Here is a 24,248-nt window from a genome sequence, read left to right as displayed (position 1 = left end):
TGGTTTGTGGATGCTTTGGCTATTAGCTTAATACTTGAACATATTGCCTGTTGTTCATAAGATTGTCTCAGTGTTTCTAGAATACAGAGAGAAACCTTTTGGCTTTGAATATGCTTACAAAGCCTTGTTAGCCCCAAAGGGCTTGCACCGTATAATAAAAAATCAAAATTTAGTTCCTAGGTCATGAGACTTAAAAAATATACTAAATGCTTTTTTGTGCTGCTACTTATGCTGTTATTTTTCAAAGTATAATTCTGCATGCCATCCACATCTATTCTTTATATACTTAGTTGGAAATTCCTCAAACAGAAATATAAGGATGTTCGGGGTTTTTATTTTTAATTTTATTTTTGAATTATCCAGAATCATTCAGTTCCTAAGCAGATGCTCATTTTTTTCTTATGAATGGTTTTAGCAGTAAAGAACATTCACTTGCATTTTTGCTGTTCAATAATAGTAAAGAAGAATTTGCTTTAAATATAGCAGGAAAGGTAGAAGAAAAAAAAAAAGATTTCCTCTGTTTCCAGAAGACAGCGTTAGAGAAAGTCTGAAAAAAGATTCATGCAAAAGTGGTTTTGATATGTAGCTTTTGTTACAATATGTGTACTAGATAGCTAAAATACTTCTGAAATACCATAGGTTGTATTTAAGCCTTGTTTTACACAATTAGCAAGTTTTAATGCATGCTAATTATTTCTGCTGTTGATTACATGCTCTTGATTGAAGTTTAAAATAAATGATCAATTATTCAAGATGCTGTTTGAGCTATATTGAATCTTGATCAATCATGTCTTGAGAAATCAAATTATTACCTCCCAAAACCATTTCAAGGACTGATTCAGCTTCTGTTTTAATCCGTTGGACTATTTCCATTGCTTTTTGGATATTGGAACACAGACACTAAAAAGAGCAGAACACGGTTGAAAAACAGATTTTTAAGAATGGAAGCAAGAAAGATTTATGGTTAAAAATTATGTTAAAGCAAAGGTCTAGAGAGAGGAACTGACAGTTGCAGACACAAGAATGATAACATATTTTTTCTTGCTTTCTGTAAGTTTCTAACAGCCTGTTTTCAACCACATTTTATTTTAAGATTACATCTTATAATAAATGCATTCAGAACCTTTTTTGAGCATACCTTAATAGTGACTTGTAAGCTATCAATCCTGCAAATACTTACACCTTTATTTAACTTTGACACCTTGATTACTAGTTAAATTAAAACCATTGGGACTGTCCATGGCTGAAAGTCAGGCTGCTTGTTTGCACAATTGAGGCACATGGCTCAAATCTTACAGGTATAGAACTGAGCAGTGGTTTGTCCACATGAGAAAGTTGCACTGAATTAATTTAAGGAGTAATTTATATCGATGTATTTTAACCAGTCTAGAAGATTTTGTAGACAGTTTTATTTTGGGGGGGGCGTTATTTGTCATAAATTAAAAAAGGAATCTAGCAGAGTTAGCTGTACTTTAAAGAAATCTTACTGAGGGTCAGTGGTGTAGTGATGGGGTCGGGGGGCATGTCCCTGGGTTCTGGCTTGTGGGGGTGTGCCAGCCAGGCCCACCAGGGGATGCTTGCTCCCCTGCTGGCACTTCCAGTTTTACTGCCAGCACTTCCAGGCTTGGCTATTGGCTGCTGCCCCCCTCCCCAAAGTGATCAGCTGCCGGGGACACCCTCCTCCCCTGCTCTGCAGTCTGCTGTGGAAGGGGGATGGGTGCAAATGTAAGCATTGGCCCCCAGGAGCTGGAGACCCATGCTATGCCACTGCTGAGAGTTCAGGAATGAACCATCCTGATGTGCAGGAAGATTAGCTAGTATGGCAGAAAACCAGCGTGGCTGAGCAGGAAGTTTTCAATAAGCTAAAACACAAAAAGTGAAAATTTGAACAAATAACTAGGGAGGAGTGTAAGAGTATTGCTCTGGAAGTCAGGGATGAAATCAGGAAGGCCAAAGCACAGTTGCAGTTGTAGCTAGCAAGGGATGTGAAGGGTAATAAGAAGGGTTTCTACAAGTATGTCAGCAACAAGAGGAAGATCAGGGAAAGTGTGGGTCCTTTACTAAATGAGGGAGGCAACCTAGTGACAGGATGCAGAAAAGGCTGAAGTATTCAATGCCCTTTTCACTTCAGTGTTCCCAGACTGCTGCACCTGACAGTACAGTTTGGGGAGGAGGTGATCAGCCATCAGTGGCGAAAGAATAGGTTAGGGACTGTATAGAAAACCTGAATATGTACATTTCCATAGGACATGATTCACTTAAGGTTGCTGAGGGAGTTGGCTGATGTGATTGCAGAGCCACTGGCCATTTTCTTTGAAAACTTGTGGTGAGCGGGGGAGGTCATAGATGATTGAAAAAAGGTAAATATAGTGCCCATCTTTAAGAAAGGGAAAAAGGAGGATCCAGGGACCTCCATTTTGGTAAGCATTACCTCAGTCCCTGGAAAAATCTTGGAGCAGGTCCTCAGGAAATCTCTAAGGAAATAACTAGCTCTATGGATGTGGGGAGAGCAGTGGATATGATATACCTGGCCTTTCTCAAGGCTTTTGATGCAGTCTCCCACAATATTCTGTCAGGCAAGCTAAGGAAGTACGGGTTGGATGAATGGACTGTGAGGTGGATAGAAAACTGGCTGGATTGTTGGGCTCAGTGGCTTGATGTCTGGTTGGCAGCTGATATCAAGTGGAGTGCCCCAGGAGTCAATCCCGGGGCTGGTTTTTTTCAATAACTTCATCAACAATTTGGAAGATGGGCTGGTTTACACCCTCAACAAGTCTGCATATGATGCAAAGCTGAGGAGATGCACTTGAGTGTAGGGCTGGGATTCAGAGAGACCTAGATGTATTGGAGGACTGGACCAAAAGAAATCTCCTGAAGTGCAATAAGGACAAGTGCAAAAACTTGTACTGGTGCAGATTGGGACTGACAGGCTAAGCAGCAGCTCTTCAGAAAAGACACTGGAGGTTACAGTGGACAGGAAGCTGAATATGAGCCAACAGCATGACCTTGTTGTGAAGAAAGTTAATAGCATAGTGGGCTGCATTAGCAGAAGTGTTGCCAGCAGTGATTATTCCCCTCTATTCAGCATTTGGGAGGCCACGTCTGGGGTGCTGTGTTCAGGTTTGAGCTCCCCACTACAGAAAGGATTGGAGAGAGTCTAGTGGAGGGCAGCGAAAATAGGGGTCTGGGGTACATGACTTGTGCAGAGAGGCTGAGGAAACTGGGTTTATTTAGTATGGAGAAGAGAAAACTGGGGGCAGGGAGGCGGAATTAATAGCATCCTTCAACCTGGAGGGGGGTTCTCAGTGGTAACAGGTAACAGAAGAAGGAGCAATGGTCTCAAGTTGCAGCAAAGTAAGTTTAGGTTAGATCGGGGTGGGCAAAATGTGGCCCATGGGCTGGGTGTAGCCCACTAGGCCATTCTATCTGGCCCATGGGGCCCCTAAAAAATTTAGAAAATTAATATTTATCCACCCTAAGCTGCCTGTCAGGCGGCCCTTGATGGCTTGCCAAAACTCAGTAAGCAGCCCTCCGCCCAAAATAATTGCCTGCCCCTGGGTTAGATAGTAGGACAAACTTTCTTATGAGGAAGGTAGTGAAGAGAAGCTTGAGAGGGTCCAGAGGAGAGCCACACACATGATCAGAGGACTTGAGAGCAGGCCTTATGAGGAGAGGCTAAGTGCCATAGCGCTCTTGAGCCTGGAGAAGTGAAGGTTCAGGGGTGACTTGGTGGCAGCCTATACGTACATAAGGGGAGTATCAGGAGCTGGGAGAACGTTTGTTCACCAGGGCACTCCAAGGGAAGACGAGGTCCAACGGTCACAAACTCCTAGAAGACCGTTTTAGGCTGGACATAAGGAAAAACTTTCCTGTCCGAGTCCCCAGGGCCTGGAATAGACACCCCCCAGAGGAGGTGCAAGCACCTACTCTGGATGCTTTCAAGAAGCACTTTGATGCCTGTCTTACTGGGATCCTTTGACCCCATCTGCCTGCCCCATGGGCAGGGGGCTGGACCCTATGATCTTGTGAGGTCCCTTCCAGCCCGAATGTCTATGAAATCTATGAAAGCACTGGAACAGGATACGTAGAGAGGTGGTGGAATATCCTTGGATGTTTTTAAGACCTGGGTAGACAAAACCTTGATGGGGATGGTCCTGCTTTGAGCAGGTAAGTGGACTAGATGGGCTTCTGAGGTCCCTTCTAACCCTAATTTTCTATGATTCTGTGAGTGACTTGATTGGAGATGGGTTATTTTTGTCCCAAAATCACCATTTTGGTTTCAATGGGAACTATGTGAACACCTGCAGACAAAGTTCTTTAGGTAAATCTAATATCTTAGACCAGCTCATAAAGTTGGAAATAATCTTCTTTGCAAGCTTTTGGTCTAAATACCCTTAGTCAGGCTGAGGAAGCATCGGCAGTTGGTATGTGCTCTAAGTGAATACCTGTACAGTCATTGTCTCTACCAGGAGAGCTGTTACGGAACATGGTCCACATCAGCCTTTCTTAAAATTTAGTGTGATTTTTATAAAGGAATTGTTAACTTCTGTTTCATTACTATAATATTCTTAAAAATGAGAAATTTTTTGGAACAGTGTAGTTGCATAGATCACAAACACATCTGCAGATAGAATACTATTCTGTTAAAATTTTAGTGTGTAATATGTTGTACTCCTGGAACCAAAAATGCAAGAAAACTGCCAGTCTATTAAATGTGTTAATTTAATGCCTTTTATCAGATGCTAAAGATGTTGCTGCCAGTAAGTGACTATAATTTTCACAGTTATGGGCATGATTTAGAGTTTTTTTCTTCTAGTGTCTAAATGAGATCCTGGAGTCAGCAGATGCACCTCTAGAAGTTACGGAGGGATTTATCCAGACTATTTCTTTGTCCGTTCCCTGGGGGTCATTGCTACAGGATAACTGTGCACTAGAAGTGAAAGGATTAGAGATGGTCTTCAGGCCAAGGCCTCGTCTAGGTAGGTTCATTTTATGATCTCATGGGTCAGTGGCTTTCACTGAAGGTTATCAACAATATTAAGAAGTTAAGAGATTATAATGACAGTTTTATTTCAACCAGTTCTGTGTGCTAACTTACTGTCTAGCATATTTTGGTTGCTACAATAATATTAATAAATACTTTTATTCCTAAAATTCAGGCTTAATGTTTAATAACACTGCACAAAGGACTGATTGGACTGTTTCAACTTGTCTGTGTCTGCATGGGTACTACATTAGTTCAGCTGGTACTGATTAAAATTTAACCATTACTTAACCTGCCCAAAATACTTTGCTGTCATCCATTATTAAACCGCTTGTTGAAAACTTGAGGCAGTTTTGTTTATGAATGGAAACTGTTACACAAACATCCTTAGAGCTTATTTAAACTTTTTAAATATGTATAGTGTACTGTATCCTGTTGCATCTTTTGAGACTACAGAGGACCTGAATTTTGTATGGAGGAAAGGGAAAAACATTTTTCCTTGCCTTTTTAAGTCGTATAGAAGTGAGAAAGCATGAGCTTTGTGAGAAAGCATGAGCTTTACTACTACTTTGCAAATAGTCTTCAAATAGTTTAAACAAAATGACAAATGTTTTTGTTCTCCTGAATTTCATTCTTTTTTTTTTTGTTAGAACTAAGGCTTGAGCAATTTTTACTTGATAATGTAAGGGCCTTGTTACACATTACATTGTGAACTGCACAAGTGATGATCAGTGTTAGTGCTAGCTTGAGTTTGCAGCAGTTGCACATTCAGGCCAGCAGGGGCCCGGAGGACTAAAGGTAAGAATCCATCTGCCTCCCATTCCTCCAAGCTCCCTGCCTACTAGGGCTCTCTCAGTTACCGCACCACCCCCAGGGCTCCCTGACAGCCCTCCTCCCCCTTGTTTGCACCTGACTATACTATCTGTCATGGGGGAGCAGACAGAGGAGGGTTAACCTGTCTGCCCTGCCCCTGTGCTGCCACTGCTGCTGGGCTACTGCTCTGCTTCAGGCTGAGCCTGCCCAGAGAGCAGCAGCAGCAATGAAGGCTGGTCAGGCGGGTTAACCTTTCCTTACCTGCTCCTCTGGAACAGCTAGTAGGAGCAGCCACAAATAAGTAGGGGGAGGAGGGCAGTGAGTAGAGCTCTATGGTGCGGGCGGGGGGAGGGGGCTGGGGCGGGGGCTGGGCAGTGGACTCTGTCTGGGCCAGTGGGGGAAGTGTGAGGGGATGTTTATACAAATGTGTAACCTAGAGTATCCACAAGTTAATGTAACATGGGTAACATGGATCAGAGGGAAACCTAGGCTGGAGTGGCATAACTTTAAGGTATCTAAAGCATGATTAAAACTAGTTTCAGGTGTTAATGTGTGGACAATCCAGGGGTTAAGAACTCCAGGAGCTGTCCAAAATCGCCATGTAACAAGGCCTTAAGCTAAACAGTTTACAAGAATAAGTGAGTAATAGGACTGACCAGATACGTGGCATGACCTTCATATTGGTGTTAGAATTTAGTATTTAAGCAAAAAATAATGACTATTTGGAAATCAGTTCATCAGTAATAAGTGATTCTTTACATTATTTCTTCACTTGGAAAGAGAGAGCCACTGTTTCTTGGAGACAAAGGGAAGGAATTGTCATTGCTTGTGCTTTTTCTTTCCCTTATTAGAAATTGCCTTCTTTTGTTGGTGGGGTTATTTTTTCCTGGCTATATGTTTGCTTTTTTCTTCCACGAAGCTATGTAATTGAGGAAATATATATATTGATATCCTTCTTAAAAGATTTAGATACCTGACCCCATATGAAATACTCTCTGTTGTGACAGAGAGTAGAAGCAGCATATTTATAGTCAGGTTGGCTTTATTTGGGTAGCTGCTGTTTTTTCCCCTTTTTTATACTTAAGTAATATGCCTGGTCTCCATTTAATATATACTAACATTACACTGAATTAGGTGGTAGCACTAAACCTTTGTTGATTATCTTCTGGCAGCTGGTTAGGTTAGGACAAGCTTCTACTACTTAACATGATTGTAACAATATTAACTTCCATCTAAGGTTTCTCCAGACTAAAATTTAAAAATGTGATGTTAAGAGTGTTTTAAAAGCCTAATGAAGAAAAGATGCATTAAACTTTTAAGGTTGAGTGGTGCAGCTTTTGTTAAAGGCAGAGTGCTTGCTCCATTTTATACTTCTAAAACACATTAACTTGTTTTAGCTAACCTGCTAATATCAAATGTTATATTCTAGACTAAACAAGGACCAAGGTAGCTACAGAACAATATTTCATTGGGTAGGTCCCTGAAGATAGCTATTTTATCTGTATCATCTGTTTTGTTGTGTTTATAACTTCTACAGCCAAATTAAGAATTACTTTATTCTACAGCATCTGGGTCTGAGCCTATGTATTGGTCAAGCTTTATGACCAGCAGCATGCAGCTTGCAAAAGAGTGTCTGAGTCAAAAATTGACAGATGAACAAGGAGAAGGATCTCAGCCTTTTGAAGGGCTTGAGAAGTTTGCAGAAACTATTGAAACAGGTATGCCTTACTGTGACTTTTAAATGAACAGCTCGGGTTACATTAAATCAAATCCCACCATGTTACAGCATTACAGAAGTGTGAGCTCACTTGCTATGGCTTCTACAACTTGTTAGCAGAGACCCTGCCTCCTAACATTACAAACTGGTAGAGGTGCACCAATACATCAGTCCAATATTGGATTGGCACTGATATAAAGAAAATTGAGTGCATCAGAAATCAGCTTTTTTCCCTGAGTGTAGCCAATAAATACCTGATGCATGCGATGCAACACATAGGCAGCAAGGACCACAGCCCAGCAGCTTGGAGAGCTGCATCCAGCTAGTAAGTCTGTTGTGGTAGAAGGAGGTGGGGGGGGGAAGGAGCATGAGGGGGAGCAGATCAAGGCCTCCACAGTGAGGGGGGAGTGGGGCTGGCCTAGGGGCAGGGGCAGGTGCTGCCCAGCCAGGGTGGGGCATGGGACAGCCACGGCATGTGCCCCTTGGGCTGGGATGCACTGGGCTCTTCCTGGCGGGGGGAAGGGCAGGCGGCGGGGCTGGGGGAGGCTACAGTGAATTTTCAGCTGGCTGCTGCCCCCACCTCCCAGCACTGTCACTGTCCATCCCAAGCACAGCCCAGCCCAGCTCCCACCCAGGAAGAGCTTGACAGCCTGCAGTGGCAGCCCACCCTTGCCCCACACAGATCTGGGGGCACACGCCCCCCCGATGCCCTCCCAGGGTGAATGCAGGGTGGGAGCTGCCACCATCCCCTGTTATGCCCTTCACACAAGCTGAAGCTCCATTTTGTGCCCTGCCTCACCCTGGATGGGCAGTGCCTGCCTCCCCCCACCCCTTTCCTTTTACCCTTCCTTCCACCACAACAGACGTATCAGCTGGACACTGCTCTTCAAGCTGCTGGGCTGTGTATCAGAAATCAGATCGGTATTGGCCGATATGCCTTCTTAAACATTGGCTATCTGTATTGGCTCAAAGTCTCTACTGATGCACCCCTACAAACTGGAGAAGAGGATAAGACTTGTACTTTTATTTTAAAGAAAATAAAACTACTGTTAAGAAAAACCTATTTCTACATTTTGCTGAGCAAGACCTTTATCGAGGCCAGGTTTTATATGCCTAATACTGGTATAAGTCTGGACATTTATTTTCATTGACTTAAAAGATACCTTGGTTTTGGCAGTTCCAATTCAGCGCTGCCTGTGACAACAGGATCAATATTTAGGTTAGTAGACTTAAAATGAAAAAAACTGCTTGAAGAGCCTTCTGTACTATTTTTATCTGAAGAAAAATACACTGTGTACCTTGATGCAGCATGGTATTAGTTTTAGTCTTGATTTCACTTGAGTTTTATGCATATCTAATTGAAAGAAACAGAAGGTTGTTAGTAGAAATCAAGATTCTCATCTGAAACCTTGATATTATATTAAAATCTAATTATAACTCTGCCAATGAATAAGTATCAGGTTTCAGACAAAGAAGAAAAGGAACATTCTTTCCTTTTCTTCATGTAAGTTGGCAAAGTGTCTCACTGATTTTGTGTTTGTTTTGTACCTATATTGTCATCTTGTTTTCTCACTGCAGTTCTAAGAAGAGTGAAAGTTACGTTTTTGGATACTGTGTTGCGAATTGAACATGTGCCAGAAAATTCTAAAAGTGGATCTGCACTTGAAATCCGAGTAGAAAGGTAATATTCCTTTTACAACTTGGAAAACAAAAAGGAGGCTGTATCGCTCTTATACATATCTCCCTATACAGTAGAGCACCGTCCACATCATCTGCGCTGTTTAATTTTAATGTAATAAATTTTTTGGTAAACTCTTTCCAACCCACTTTTTATCAAGATTATTCACATTGCAGTCTTCGGAACATTTCCAGATTTACTAAACATAATAGTGCTTTACAGTAGGGGTGTTTGAAATGGGCCGTATTCAATTTGGAGTTGGATTCGGCCTGATTCAGGGATAGTGATTTGATACACTGATTTGGATCACTGTCCAGACTCAATTCAGCCAAATCTGAATCTGAAGATTCAGTGCTGATTCGACCATAGTTTTTTCTACATACCTCGAGGTACCAAGTACTTCGGGTCCACCACCTAGTGCGTGGGGGGGGGGGACCCTCCCTTGCCTGTCCCTGGCTTGGTGATCGGCCATGGGGGGACCCTGGTGGCACCAGTCACTGAGCTGGGGGGTTCCCAGGGGACCTGAAAGTGCTTCTGGTCCACTTCCGGATCTGCTGCCAAGCATGCTGGGGATACCCCCACACTCCCATGGGATACTCCATGCAGCCCAGCATCTCAGCATTCATGAGCCACCTGGTACCTTGAGATATGTAGAAAAACATTTAAAGCTGTGTCTATGTCCGAATCATCGAATTTCTCTGAATCAATTTGGAAGGTTCCAATTTGATTTGGAGAGAGTAAAAGGTTTCCTGATTCAGTTCAGATTCAGCTGCCGAATCAGGCCAAATCTCCACCGAATCTAATCAGCGACCAAATTTTCGCACAGCCCTACTATATAGTTCTCACTGAGGCAGCTGAGTGAGCTGATTTTTTTTTTTTTAAATGCTCAGCACCCAGCAGCATCTGTTGTTAACTCAGGCAGTTACAAAGAATGGTCTGAAGGGGGAACTCGGGTCTTTAAAAAACTCAATTTTTGGACACTGAACTTTTGCAAGTCATTATTCATTTAAGAAAAAAGTCAAAAACCAGCAAATGTTTTACAAAATCTTAATTATTTGTTTTCTTTCTTAAGATGCCAGAACCAGTCACGTCTAATGCAATATAACTTGTGAATTGCAGATGTCGCAAAGATATTCATTTAGCATATTTGATCTATGGCGTAATTTATTTAAATGGTGGTGTTATGTTATCGCAGTATAACAGTCGCTCCCTTATAACACTGCTGTTACTTATACTGAAATGCTGATGTTTTAGAGTTCCCAAACAAATGAAAAGTTACTAACTTAAGACTTGCTGAGTCTAGTTAAAGAGAGAGCTTAGCAGTAAAAGCAACTATCCAGCCTTCCTAGGTTCTTCACCTCCCCCACCTCCCAAAAATATAACCCTCTATGTACTAAAAAGCTATGCTTACATAGTGTTTTAAGAAAACATGATTTAAGTGTTTGAGGTACTAAGGAAAAAAAGGGAAATAGTTATTCCTACTGCAGGTTTTCTTTTCCTGGGGTTTAACTTTGTTTTTAAGTGTGTGTTGTTCCAAGGTTTAGGCTATGCAGACATATTTTATTAGAGGAAATTTCATTTTGTGTGAGTTCAAAAATCAAGATAAGTGAATTTTGGGTGTATGCTAAATATAGCTTAATTCCAGGTCTGTCAATTTTCTGCTTAATCAAACAAAAATCCTTTAGACATAAAAGAAAGTGTTATGTTGAAATTGTTCATTAAGACTTTGGACATCTTTTTCTGTTCTTACTTCATCCACTTACAAATGTTCTTAAGTTCTGAGGCAAGGGAACATGCTTACAGGTGGAAACAAATAAAAAAGACAATAAAGCAGAGTCCTTAACTCTGAGATAAGGTTGCACAGCAAGTATTAAGAATCCACTGTAGGATGAATTCACCTCAAATGTGGTGTAACTTGTATGTAACAGTGTCCTCCTAGAAGTTCAAGTTCCCAGAGAGGAGTGTTTTTCCTTTTGGGACAATCAGCAGCATTGTAAATAGTCTGAAAAGAAGGAACACATTTAAGCTTAGAACAGAGGCTAAATGGTGCGATATAAGGTAGAACATTTGCATGCCATCCCTTCCATCCTTATTTCCTTGCTTTTATCTCTCAGAACTATGTACTGTGATGAAACTGCTGATGAATGCTCTGGAATTAATGTACATCAGCCCACAGCATTTGCTCACAAGTTACTTCAACTCTCAGGCGTCTCTTTCTTCTGGGATGAGTTTCCTGCATCAGCAAAGTCCTCACCAGTGTGTTCAGCTACGCCGTTGGTAAAATTCAATAAATTATATAAAGATGTAAAGTTAAGGATGAAAGATGTTGTATGCTTACATATCTAAGTAGTAGCCTAATAAAGAAATATAGAGAATAAAGTATACAGAAAATGCACTCTGTTTAGATTAGTGCTTTGGTAGTGAGTGCATTCTTAACTCCTGCTGATCAGTAGTTCTCCAGCTTCTGAGCCCAGCAACCCTTGGGAACTTGTAGGAGAAATACTGGTAACCTCTTTGATCAAATAATTCTATTTTGTAGGAGGGACGATGGTGAGTATTAAAGAGCAAACTCACAGTATGTTAAAATGGGGTTTATAACACTGGAATTTGTTTGGAAACTGAACTGTGGAAAAACTATTAAAGAAAGATTGTATCACTTCCTATAAATGGCTTAACACTTTGTGATTGCTTCTGCTTATTTATTTCAAATTTGCTAATAAATGTTTGTCAGGGCAGGCATCAGATTTCTAGTTATGTGAATGTATTTGCCCTTTCTATGCTTTTTAGGTTTATTTGTCATAAATATGCATACTACTTTGACAAAGAATAGAATACAGACTAATTGCTTTTTTCCCCTTGCATTTTAAAGGCAACCGAACCAAAGCTTTCACCTAGCTGGAACCCAAAAATTGTGTATGAGCCACATCCACAATTAACAAGAAACTTGCCAGAAGTTCCTCCCTCTGACCCTGTACAGATTAGTAGGCTAATTGGGAGAATGGAGCTGAGTCTTACCTTAAAACAAAATGAAGTACTTCCTGGAGCTAAGGTCAGCCATGGTTTTATGTTAGTTAACTAAATTAACGAGGTAAGCAAGTGTGTGTGTTTATCACCTGTAAAAATTTGAAAGGCCTTAGTTGGTAGTATTGTCTTTTTAATTTTGCTAAATTAAATTGCCTGCATCTAAAAATATGAAGCACCATTGACTAGAAAAGATTATGGAGAAATGCATTGTGAAATATATGGAAATAAATGTCTAAGCACCATGTGCAATTTTGTTCTGTTTACAAATGTGCAATTACCTTGGGAGTTACTCAAAATTAAGTAATTGGACTGATATATATACGGAGTTTATTTTCTTTAGTAGACAAGCATGCTGATCTTTTCATACTCACAAGTCCTAAAGCAGCAGTAGGAGAGGTGACAGTAAATCATTTGGTTGTTTTATTTAAATTACTTAGAAGTACAAGTGATAGATACACCGATGTACGTTTCATAAGAAGAGTCTGTATCTTAGAGACGGGTTTAATTCCATGTATTGCTGTAATTCCTAAGAGGATTAATTTGTTTTTATGGAAAGTCCTGTTGTTACCTGTTTGTTTTTTTCCTTCATGTAATAGAGGTACCAGATTTTAAAATGATAATAAAAGGATGGAGTCTGAATGACTGGTTTGAAACACTTTATTTTGAAGTTTTTAAAATGATTAAATTTAATCAGTACATAATCTAAAATGAATTTGAGAATGTGTACATTTGCAACTTTTGATTAAAGTTAACATTACAATCCGATCATCGTAACTTTTAAATTACATTAATTAAAATATTATTTTAATTTTCCAAAAATAAAGGCCAAAAAATTATAGTACTTCAATTTTATAGGCATTTAAGTAGATATATAACCATATCTGCATAAAAATTCTAATTCATTTTAATTATAAAATTGGTTCTAAACTTCTGTTCAATGTATTGTTTCACATTTAGAGTTTATAACGTTCAAATATCTATACACAGAAGAAAAATGAGGGAAAAGATTTCAAAGTTTAAATAGAATATAGTAGGTTGAACCAACGAACACAACAGACATAGAGCAGAAACAACTTCAGGATTCTACAATGGGGAAACTTGTCTTGCAATTGGTAGCTGCATTTTAAAGCTTTTTATTTGTTTAGTTGAGAAAAATACTGGATACTGGACTAAATGCTGGTATTTAGCAATGGGCAGTTGATGAATAGGAAGATACCATAGATATACTTGGTGTGAAATGTGTAAATAGTCACAAGATATTACTAGCTCTTGTAATGAGCTCTAGATTTACTAACAGCCAGGTTTTATTGCATCCAAGAGTTCTAGAGATTACCTACTCTAGACCATTATTTAAAGGTGGCAAGAGGAAAAAACTCTTTAGTTCAAGATTTGAGTTGAGGGTTCAATATAACATTTCTCTTGGTGATCTGCTGCTTAAAGAGAACACAGCACAACATTCTTAGCATGCCTCATGTTGTGAAACACTAGTGGGAGAGCCTCTGAATAACATATCAGCTGATTTCAACAGTATTTGTCTGATCATGTTTTATTACTGGTTTTAGATATTCTGTTCAGTTCCAAAAGCAAGAAATTTTAATATTTTTCCATAGTCCATAAAATATGCTTCACATTGACATCATTGAGGGATTATTAAACAAATAACTATTAACTTTTTAATAATATTTCTGAGTTTTCTTTCCAGATTTTTGTTTCATGATTTTAGTCCCATTGCCATGTAAAATAGTTCTGTGAAATACTTAATGACTAGTAGCTGATGAAGGAAGCTTAAGGAATATTTTTTAACTTTGAATATTTATAAAGATTTTTTTTCTTTTTTTTCTTAAGTTGGATGTAGATGGACAGATAGATTCTATACACCTGTTCCTGTCACCAAGGCAGGTACATCTTCTGCTGGACATTTTAGCAGCCATTGCTGGACCAGGCAAGTAAACCCTATATTAATGTTAAATATGTATTTGAGAGGGGCAGTAAAGAGACTTTGTACAACAAACAGGCCTCTAAGTAGAAGCTTAAAAATTGCTTTAACAGATTATGAATTAAAAATTCATTTATTTTTATTACATTAATTTCTAGTGGCCCAAATCAAAAATGCAGCTTCATTTTTCCATATACTGTTTACATGTAATATCCTAGTCAAGAAACCTTTTGGTTACAATTTTTTCATTGCGTTCTTTGACCAAACTGAACCATCAGTCCAGCACCCTGTCTCCAAGTGACCAGAATCAAAATTTCACTGAAAGGTGCAAGAAACAAATAATAGACAATTAGTCCTGTCAACTATGTAACCATGAACAACTTGTTTTTTCCTGAGAGGTGGGCTAAGCAGGAGCCTGTCTGGGTCAAGGCTTTGGGTGGGAGATGTGTGAGATAAGCTGGGCTTGATGCAGAGACCCTTGTGAATTGTGGGGTCTGGCTGGGAGACCTCAGTGCTACAGATTAGCTTATGTACTCAACAAGAAGTCATTAATGGCTCAATAACTAGTTGGACAGAGGTATCAAGTGGGTTCCCCAGTAGTGGTCTGTCTTGTGTCTGGTATCATTCAGCATCTTCATTAATAATTGGGATGATGGAATTGAGTTCATGCTTAGCAGATTTGCAGATGATACCAAGCTGGGTGGAGTTAAAGACAATGAGGAGGCAGGGCTAGGATTCAGAATGAGCTGGATAAACTGGAGAAATGATCAGCAGTCAGTCAAGTGAGATTCAGCAAGGACAAGTGCAAAAGCCTTCACTTGGGACAGAATAATTGCATGCACAAATACAGAGTGGGGAAGAACTGGCTGGGATACAGTATTTTAGGGAAGGACCTGTGGATTATAATGAACCCTATGCTGAATATGAGCTGACAGTGTGCTCTCATTGCAAAAAAAAGCCAAAAATAAACGGGGTTGTATTAACAGGAGTGTCACTTGCAAGTCAAGGGAAGTGATTCTTGTTCTCTGTTCGGCACTGGTGAGGCCTCCCATGGAATACTGTGCCCAGATTTGGCCCTCACACTTCAATAAGGATATAGACATTTTAGAGAGAGTCCAATGCAGAATCACAAAAATTATTAGGGGCTTGAAAGGCAAGATTTATGAGGAAAAAGATGAAAGAATTGGGGTTATTTAATCTGGAGAAGAGGAGGCTTGAGGGAAGATTTGATAATGGTCTTCAAATACCTGAAGGGAGACTACAGAAAGGATGGAGAGGAGCAGTGGCCTCAAGATGCAGCAGAGGAAATTTAGATTGGAGATTAGGAGAAACCTTCTGACTATGAGGATGGTCAAGCATTGGAACAGGCTACTTGGAGAAGTTGTGGAATCTCCATTCTTGGAAACTATCAAGAACAGGTTGGACAGACACTTGGTTGGTTCCTGTGATCCTATAAGAAATAGCTTTTCCATATATCTGTCTTAATCCACATATTCATATGAATAGTAATTTATGTCCTGAAGCAGGATAGTTTATCTTTTAGGCACTTTTTCTATCTTATTCTGCCTCATATAGTAGTGGATGCTTTCATTATTCATATAATATATAGTCCTTTTTTAAGAAAAATGAAACTCATTTTACATCATCATGTATAGCTAGCTGTATTCCCACTGCTGGAAATCTAATTACTGTATCAGTTTTGTTCATAATTTGAACTCTTGGAAGAATGATGGAAATATTATTCCATTCTTTTCATTAATTGGGGCTGGGAATTGGAGTGATTTCTTATGAAAATATGGTAACTGTCTCACTATTTGTTTAAGTTTTCTGTTGGAGGTTTGGAAGAAAATTAGAAACTATTTCTCCATATATTCTCTTTGAATTCAGAAAGCCCCAGTAGGATAGAATTGTCAAATAAAGATAGGAAGAACAGACCAATGCAACAGGAAGATGAGTATCGTATTCAGATGGAGTTGAAGCGTTACTTGCGAAAAGACTCTTTATCAGCAGGAGCATCATCTGAGCAGAGCTTTTATGAGACAGAGACGGCCAGAACGCCTTCTAGCCGTGGTGAGTTGTCCACTAGGCTGTCTTCCATACTAGGCAACATTATTCAAAATAATTTTGAACATCCAGTACTAAAGCACACTAACCTTTTGGGAAGAGGAACATAATAAGGCTGTGTGATTTACTTTTTGATTCAGCCGTTTTGGAGGGCAGTGATTCATTTTGGTGTATTGGATCACTGTCCTGTTTCATTTCGCCTGAATCTGTTCCAAATCTGTTTCAAATGGGCTATGAGTTTTGTACAGCCCTACTGCCCAGCCTGGTGGGACTTGGGGCTGGGGGCTGCAGAGCCCCAGCGGGGAGCAGGATGGGGTTGTGGGTAGCTCGTCTGGCGGAGGGCCGCTGCTCTCTGTGCAGGCTAGGAGACCCCTGCACAGATCTCTGATGCCTGTCATGCAGGGTCGTGGGGCAGGGATGCAGCATAGAACGGCAAGCAAGCCTGCTAGTCCCTGCTACACAACTGGGCTCCTCAGGGAGCAGAAATCTCTGGTGGGGTCTCCTTGCCACCGCTGCATGCCCCACGTTGCCCCAGATCTCTGCTCCCTGCAGAGCCAGGTCGCATGACAGGAACTAGCACTGCCCTGCCACGTTATCTGGCTCCACAGGGAGCAGAGATCCGTGCCGGGGTCTTCTCGCCACCATTGCCCGCCCCGCGCAACCCTGGATCTTGACTCTCTGCAGAGCCAGGTCACATGGCAGGGGCCAGCACTGCCCTGCTGCATGACCTGGCTCTGCAGGCACAGATCTCTGCTCCCAGGGTCTCCTTGCCGCCGCTGCCCACCCTGTGCAGCCCCATATCATCGGGGCAGTGTGGGGCAGGCAGTGATGGCGAGGAGCCCCCCCAGCGTGGATCTCTGCTCCCTGTGGAGCAGAGTTGCACGGTAGGGCAGCAGCGTACAGCTGTTTCCCTGCAAGCCCAATTCCAAAATTTTCCAAAACATTTCCGAAACATTTCAGATGCCTCATTTCATTTTGGCGATATTTCAGAGCCTTCCGTTTCGATTAGGGTTCAGTGTTTCAGGCACCAAAATGGCCCGAAACACCTCTGAAACAAAACAGGTGCTGAAATTTCCCACAGCCCTAGAACATAACATAGAACTTCATATAAAACTTTGTATGATCTATCATTAATTATAATATCAAATCAGGGAATTTAACTGCTGATTTTGTAGGTGCTAATTTATATTTGATTCAGCATTAGACTTTATTAACCAGAGCATCTATAGCAGTCTTATCAACATGATTAGACTGAAAAAATGCAGACATTTTATATTTTGTGCATACTTACCACATTGCCACAATTACATTTTTCAAGCCTGCCACAATTACATTTTTCATATTGGCTTGATCATGCACCCTTTTTGGAAGCTTGTTTTTTTTGTGTGTGTGTATGTAACCAGGGGGTTGAACTAGATGACCTCCTAAAGTTCCTTCCAACCCTTATTTCCTATGATTCTATAATTAAGCCCCAGGAAGATAGTCTGTTTATGAAATGTTGTAAATAATACATTAGTTGATCTGTTGTCTAGTTTAATTTGTTTCTGCAGTTATTTAATTTTACATATGATAACTAGAAATAATGTTCGTTATTAAAAGAACATATAATTGGTTGTATTTAAATTTCCCCTTAGAAGAAGAAGTTTTCTTCTCAATGGCTGATATGGACATGTCTCATAGCCTTTCCTCTCTTCCCCCTCTTGGAGACCCACCAACTATGGATCTAGACCTGTCTTTAACTAGTACATACACTACTACCCCAGCAGGATCTCCTCTGAGTGCTACAGTGGTATAGTATTAACCATTAATATTTTTCCAGAGTAATGTTTTTTTCAACTTAATCATATTGTATATTTTCTTTCCTTTTTAAATCTTACTGCAAAATTCTTAGAAAATATGAACTAAATCATGCACACAGCATTCTCCAATTGCAATATCTTGTAAATTTGTATGCATTTATTGACATAGAGCACATGTCTACGGAGCAAGCAGCTCTGTCCATGCTAGCTTCTGAGCTGGGAGACTATGTAGAAGGGAAGCCTATTAGCCCACCCTCAGTAGTGCACTCGGGCAGCTATACTGTTTCTGGTTCACGAGCTAGTGCCTAAGTACAGTCAGTCAAAAAGCTTGAGGCTGAGTTGATTGTCTTCACAAGTTAATCTAAGCTGTGTAGGTTGAACCAGTAAGGAAGTTAAAAGACATTCACTTTTAATTCCAGAAATGTAGCCACATGCCTGCAGTGGCTCAAGCCTGAGTCTGAGGGGCACTAAAGCATGCCTCTTTGCTCTGCTGGGGCAGACAGCTTGGGCCAAGGCTAGCCTGTCCACCCTGGAAGAGGGATAGGGGTGATGGTTGTGGGGGTGGTGCAAAGCATCCTGGTATGCTGGGGGACTGTAAGTTAACTTGAATCTGGAGGGGCTCTGGGACAGAGGTTCAGTAAACTGATTTAACCTTTAGCAGTTAAATCTCATGCTACATCCATCTAGGCTTATCTTAAACAGGTTTTAGACACTTTGAAAGTGGTTTATATGCACTGAACTTCTGTTGTGTTACAGATTTGAACCGGTTTCCAGTCACTTATACTGTTTTATGTGTAATTTCTGTCCCTAGCCAGTGTGTGCAGAGCCAGCATGGCTTCTCTCACTGCATAGACATGGCCAGCATCACACCCTAGCTTTCATAAAGGAATAAAGATGCTAAGTAACTCTCAGCATGTTGATTTTTGATGGGGTTAACAAATCCAAAAATAGAATGTATCCTGTATTTCTTACAGCTTTGTTATATCCTTTATTAGTAACAGACCCTTGTAATACCCATATTCTCCCAGCTTCACATTTAGGTTTTTTAATATAGATTATGTGACCAGAGATCAAATAAAAATGCACAAAATGTGATATTGTGTAAATTAACCCATAACCCAACAAAAAATTATTGCAGCTAAGATCACCCCTGTTTAGTCATTAAGCGCGTGGTTAAGTTAATTGCTGACTAGGAGCCAGAGAAGGCAGTTTTGGTTTCCCTAGGTTAACAGAACATAAGCCTGCTCAGATGGAAACTTTTATCCCCCTTTCAAAAACAGAAGTGTGCAATCATGATAGAACTCAAGAACATAGTTTGACACCAGATATGTAATCTAGGCATGCTGTAGTTTAATGTACCATGAAAGTACCATGCCGGAAAGCTGCTGTTGGTTGTATAGATGTATTTTTTCTTTGTTTTTCTGTTGCTGTTTGTGTTAGACTGATGCTTGTGAGCTCTTGTGTTATGAAAGTGTCAGATTAATTATCTTTCATTTTAGCTTCAGCCAACTTGGGGTGATTTTCTTGATCAGAATAAACAAGAGCCGCCACCACCAAGAGGTTCATCACTTACACCCAATATAGTTCACCAACCACCCTTAAGAAGGACTTGTAAGTAAAACACATGCTTTGCTTCCTAGTCACCTTGTAACACTAGATGGGATTATTTTACTGATTGTTTTGAAATTTGATATGAAGACATAAAAATTAAGAGGGCTAAAATGTCATCTGTCCTTTTCTTCTTTTGGTTCCTCAGAATGTATTGTTTTTCTCTCTTTAGTATGTTTTAGAAATATATGCAGATGCTGGAATTTATCACAAAAGTACCTACAGTCTCTCTTCTCAGAAGTGAGTTAGACCAGAAATGAGTTGTTTGGGAGAGTTGGCCAAATTTACCAATGAGATAAAGCAGGATAATTTCAGCAAAAAAAGTGTTAATTTCCTGTATTTAAATAGAGGCTCAGCTTATTGCGAAGGCCCAGATTCTATTTCATCCATTGGGTGCCTAATTGGATGTAGGTGTCTATGTGCAATCCTGTTCCACCTTGCCTGAGTCCCTAACCAACTTCCTCTATTGCCTTTTGTGACTTAGTCTTAAGGTTAAGATCATGGTGCATTACAAGAGTATGTGCATTAACAGTATTTGAGAGACTCTAACTAGATGGAGTAGGATCATACTTAAGGATCTAAGTATACTTGGGTGCATAGTAGGTGGAATTGGATTTGGTCTGTAGGATACATTTGCTTTTTATTATGATTTGTATGTTAGCTGTGTTTCACTGTTTGTATAGTACTGAAGACTTCCATGTTTTGATAAATGTTTTACATATATTTGCTGTTATTGACAAATAGCTTTCAGTGACAAATTTAACTTAATTTTGTTTTAGCCATTCCATCCCGATCTGTTTCAGTGGATGAATCCAGACCTGAGCTACTTTTTAGACTGGCTGTGGGGACTTTCTCAGTATCTGTACTTCATATTGACCCTCTACCGCCACCTGAAACTTCACTGAACATTAACCCCTTGACACCAATGGCATCGGATTTCTTTACCCGAATAGAAAAGATTGATCCAGTTAAGTTTTCAACAGAAGATTTTATGTCCTTCCGGGAAGTGTTTGCAGAGGCTTGTTCTCATGACCACCTTAGGTACAACTTTATTTGTTAATTAATAGAGCAAACAAAGAACTAAATATTCTTTGGCTAAGCTTTGATAACTTATTTCCATTAATACTTGAAGTGTAATGAGTATATTCTTTTTTATTAGATTTTAAAATAGTCATGGACAGTATGAGATCCAAAATTCAGAATACCAGAGAGAACTGTGTGTATAACTCAGATGTCTTTTCAGGCAAGGTGGATCAAGCAAGGAGCAAGTTATGAAACCAAATCTACATGGTGCAGAGGAATAAATCAAGATGTTTCAAATATTTTGTTCCTTAGAAACAATTGCACTTTATGGGAATACACTCATTACAAAAGTGATTTGGAGGTTTGTTATTTGTAATGTGGTTTCACATTTATGCAAAATGTGATAATAGGGCAAGGAAGAAATTTGAACGATATTTGCAAAAGGCTAGGAAGCAATTTTTCTTTGACACAATACTCTTATATCACGGCTTGGCAATAAAAAATAAGGATTTTATTTTTCACTCTAAGCTTTAGGTATTTAGCACTAAAGAAGACCAAACAACAGAGTAGGTGGATTCCAATATTTTATGTTAATGCCAGAACTGTTTATAGTCATCCTTGTATTTCTTTGAGTTATATCAACAGTTTATGAATGATCAAAGTTATTGTAGTTATCCATATTTTTATTTATATATACATTTTTCTTTTACATTTTTTATACTTTCATTTTTCATAACAGATTTATAGGTAGTGGCATCAAAGTGTCTTATGAACAAAGACAGAGGTCTGCATCTCGATGTTGCAGTACAGATTTATCCATTGGGAAAATGGAACTTTTGGAATGCCTTTTCTCTACTGATTCCCATTCCGTTCAACCTCATTATACAGAGGTAATTAAAGTTACCTGATCTTAACTAAGCACATTTCAGTGACTGAAATAACTAAGTAGAGATGTTTTCAAGGATACAGTCCTTGTCTTATATTTGGAAGGGTTCCAATTGCTAAATGATTTTTTGTGTGTTATAATGCCTCTGGGGTTTTAAAATTGACTCTCTGGTTTTAAAATTTGATTTATGTTTTAATTGAAAGCTCTGCTCATGAATCAAGATGGTTTCATATTCTGTCACCAAAGAGCTCATCTAGTATGACAGAAATGTAAAATAAAAAAAAATAGTTGGGGAAATTGGGTTGAAAAAATTTCACAAACAGTGCTGCCTAATGCATCAGCCAGTTAAGCGTCAAATAGATTTGCTTAAGTGATGTTTAACTTGATTCCACCTCAGGCTTTCACAGACTGAGGGTGAGCTATAATATAGCATTTCTGATAGTAATCCTAGTGGCTGTCATTCAGATGGAGTATTCCCTCTGCTCTCTGCTGTTGTTTTGATAGTTGAGTACACCCATTTTTGTAACCTCAAATGTGAGGTTCAAGGCTCTAAATAATACCAAAATCAGAACTTGTAAATATTGGATCTGTAGCCATCAAACAAGTAACTTAACTCTGGATTGGCTTGCAGCTTGTGCCGGGGCCGTATGGTTCGTCTGGCTGTGGGGTTCCTTCTCTTGCTTTTAAGTAGAATTTGCCCTTTCCTATTCTTGCGGTTTCTTTCTTTCTTTCTTTTTTTAAAGGCAAAAGATCTTTTAATTACTTTTAACTATGTTCTTTTTTATTTTGAAGCTGCTAACATTTCATTCTGAGAGAGAAAATGATTCACATCCTACTTCATGCCTTCAGCTCCATTATAAACACTCAGATAATAGAGGGCCTCAGGTAAGCTTGGAAATAAAAAATGACTTTGAAGTGTTGTGTTCATGCTCTTCTATAATATCTTTCCTCTAAAGATATAACAGCTGTTTAATATTAGTAGTTTGCACAGAAAGTTGTTTGCAAAAATCCTCAGTATTGGCTTTTTAGGTTTTTATTTTATAATGTTGAGAGTGTATGTTTTTTTAGGGTAGTCAAGGGAGACTGAGCTCTGTTCCACAGAAAGCAGAATTGCAAGTCAAATTGAATCCAGTGTTCTGTGAACTGGACATCAGTATTGTGGACAGACTAAATTCTTTGCTTCAGCCACAGAAACTGACCACGGTGGAGATGATGGCATCTCACATGTACGCTTCTTACAACAAACACATTAGTCTGGTGAGTAAACATTGTCATTTATTTGTGTGCTTTCTGGTTGTATTTGGCAGTTGCAAGTGGAAAATGCAAAGATGGAATTAGCTTCATAACAGCACATCTATATTGATATCTAGCTACAGAGTGAGATGGAATTTTAAGTCTTTAATGTGTTATCTTTCCAGAAAATCATTGAGTAATTTGAGTTGTTCTGGGTGCTAATCAGCCCTAATCTGAATTGATAATCTTTTGTGTACTATCTTAATCCAAATCGTTGCTTGACTGAAAGAATAATAGTAATAACCATCATCTCCCTAGAGGGGGTAACAAATTAGAAAGGCTTGTTTGTCTCTGTTCAAGGTTATCAGTAGACTGCCAGATGGGCTAACGATATCTTCTACATAATTGGGTTTAGTGGGCAAATTGGTTTAGAAAAAGACGTAATGTGGGATGCATGCAGTTAGTTAATTATACTGCCATCACTCCATATGAAATGAAGCTGGTTATTGCTGTAAAAAAATATTCTCCAAAATTGACTTTAAGGTGGAGCAAAAAGCAGCAGGGAATGAATCGAAGGAATTGCTCTCAGTTTCAAACTCCTTACCTATATATTTATGACCCGAAAGTTTTGTACTGTTTAATGGTAATTCATTTTTATAACTAGCTGTATAAAATCTTAAGAGTATCAGTTCTAGCAGTCAGTTTGTGTATATTTCATTTAAAGTAGTAGGTGAAGAGGCTTGTGATTTTTTTTTCGACTTCTATAGCTTTTATTTTAAAAGCTACATCTCTAGTTAAATTTGTTTTTCATTTCATTTCTTTTAGCATAAAGCCTTTACTGAGGTTTTTCTGGATGATTCACGTACACCTGCAAACTATAGAATTTCAGTCCAAGTCACAGCACCAGCATTAGATCTTTCTGTTCGCTTCCCAATACCTGATCTACGGTCAGATCAGGAAAGAGGACCATGGTTTAGAAAATCACTTCAGAAGGAGATCCTTCATCTTGAGTTTACAGATATGGAATTTAAGACTGAGTTTATAGGAGGTTCAACCCCAGAACAAATTAAATTGGAGCTTACCTTTAAGGAGCTAACTGGTAAGAAATACAGTTGTCATGCTAGTGCTAAATATATATTTTTTTATTACAAAACAGCCATTTAGTTGAGACAAAGATCTTTTGGGAACCGAAACATTCAGAATTTCTGCCTGCCTTGAGAGGGCAATTTTGATTTTCAGTAATAAACTCCAATAGAAATCAGTGTGGGTGTCTTAGGGAAACACAAAGCTGAATCAAATTTTCAAATAAGCATGGTGTCTTTTTCTTGCTGCTTATTTTATAATTAAGGCCTCAAGTTCTAGCTGAAATATATTGAGACTTGTAGGCAAAATAGAAACTTTCTGGCTAATAAGGTATTGAGGTGGCTAGTCACGCAAGTCTAAAGTCAGGCAGAAGTAGAGTACCATAGGCCCTTCAGATGTT

General features: G+C 39.4%; 1 protein-coding gene across 5 annotated transcripts in view; it reads left to right on the top strand.

Annotated features, from left to right (window-relative positions):
- The window catches only part of ATG2B (autophagy related 2B), a 70,178-nt gene that overhangs the window by 2,651 nt on the left and 43,279 nt on the right, over positions 1–24,248 (top strand). For 4 of the 5 annotated variants that reach the window (XM_019552479.1, XM_019552478.1, XM_019552476.1 and 1 more), the window contains exons 2-15: positions 4,817–4,979; positions 7,363–7,515; positions 9,093–9,195; positions 11,307–11,469; positions 12,062–12,241; positions 14,062–14,158; positions 16,040–16,222; positions 17,851–18,005; positions 19,515–19,626; positions 20,403–20,664; positions 21,386–21,536; positions 22,325–22,417; positions 22,601–22,789; positions 23,591–23,864. In XM_019552479.1, the coding sequence (XP_019408024.1) occupies positions 4,817–4,979; positions 7,363–7,515; positions 9,093–9,195; positions 11,307–11,469; positions 12,062–12,241; positions 14,062–14,158; positions 16,040–16,222; positions 17,851–18,005; positions 19,515–19,626; positions 20,403–20,664; positions 21,386–21,536; positions 22,325–22,417; positions 22,601–22,789; positions 23,591–23,864 (2,278 nt within the window). The remainder of the gene's footprint in view (positions 1–4,816; positions 4,980–7,362; positions 7,516–9,092; positions 9,196–11,306; positions 11,470–12,061; positions 12,242–14,061; positions 14,159–16,039; positions 16,223–17,850; positions 18,006–19,514; positions 19,627–20,402; positions 20,665–21,385; positions 21,537–22,324; positions 22,418–22,600; positions 22,790–23,590; positions 23,865–24,248) is intronic. The other variant, XM_019552477.1, reaches the window with a different exon arrangement.

The sequence above is a fragment of the Crocodylus porosus genome, unplaced genomic scaffold (genome assembly GCF_001723895.1).
Source record: "Crocodylus porosus isolate Cpor-Errol unplaced genomic scaffold, CroPor_comp1, whole genome shotgun sequence".
Classification (NCBI taxonomy): Eukaryota; Metazoa; Chordata; order Crocodylia; family Crocodylidae; genus Crocodylus; species Crocodylus porosus.
This window is presented reverse-complemented; position numbering and strand designations above follow the sequence as displayed.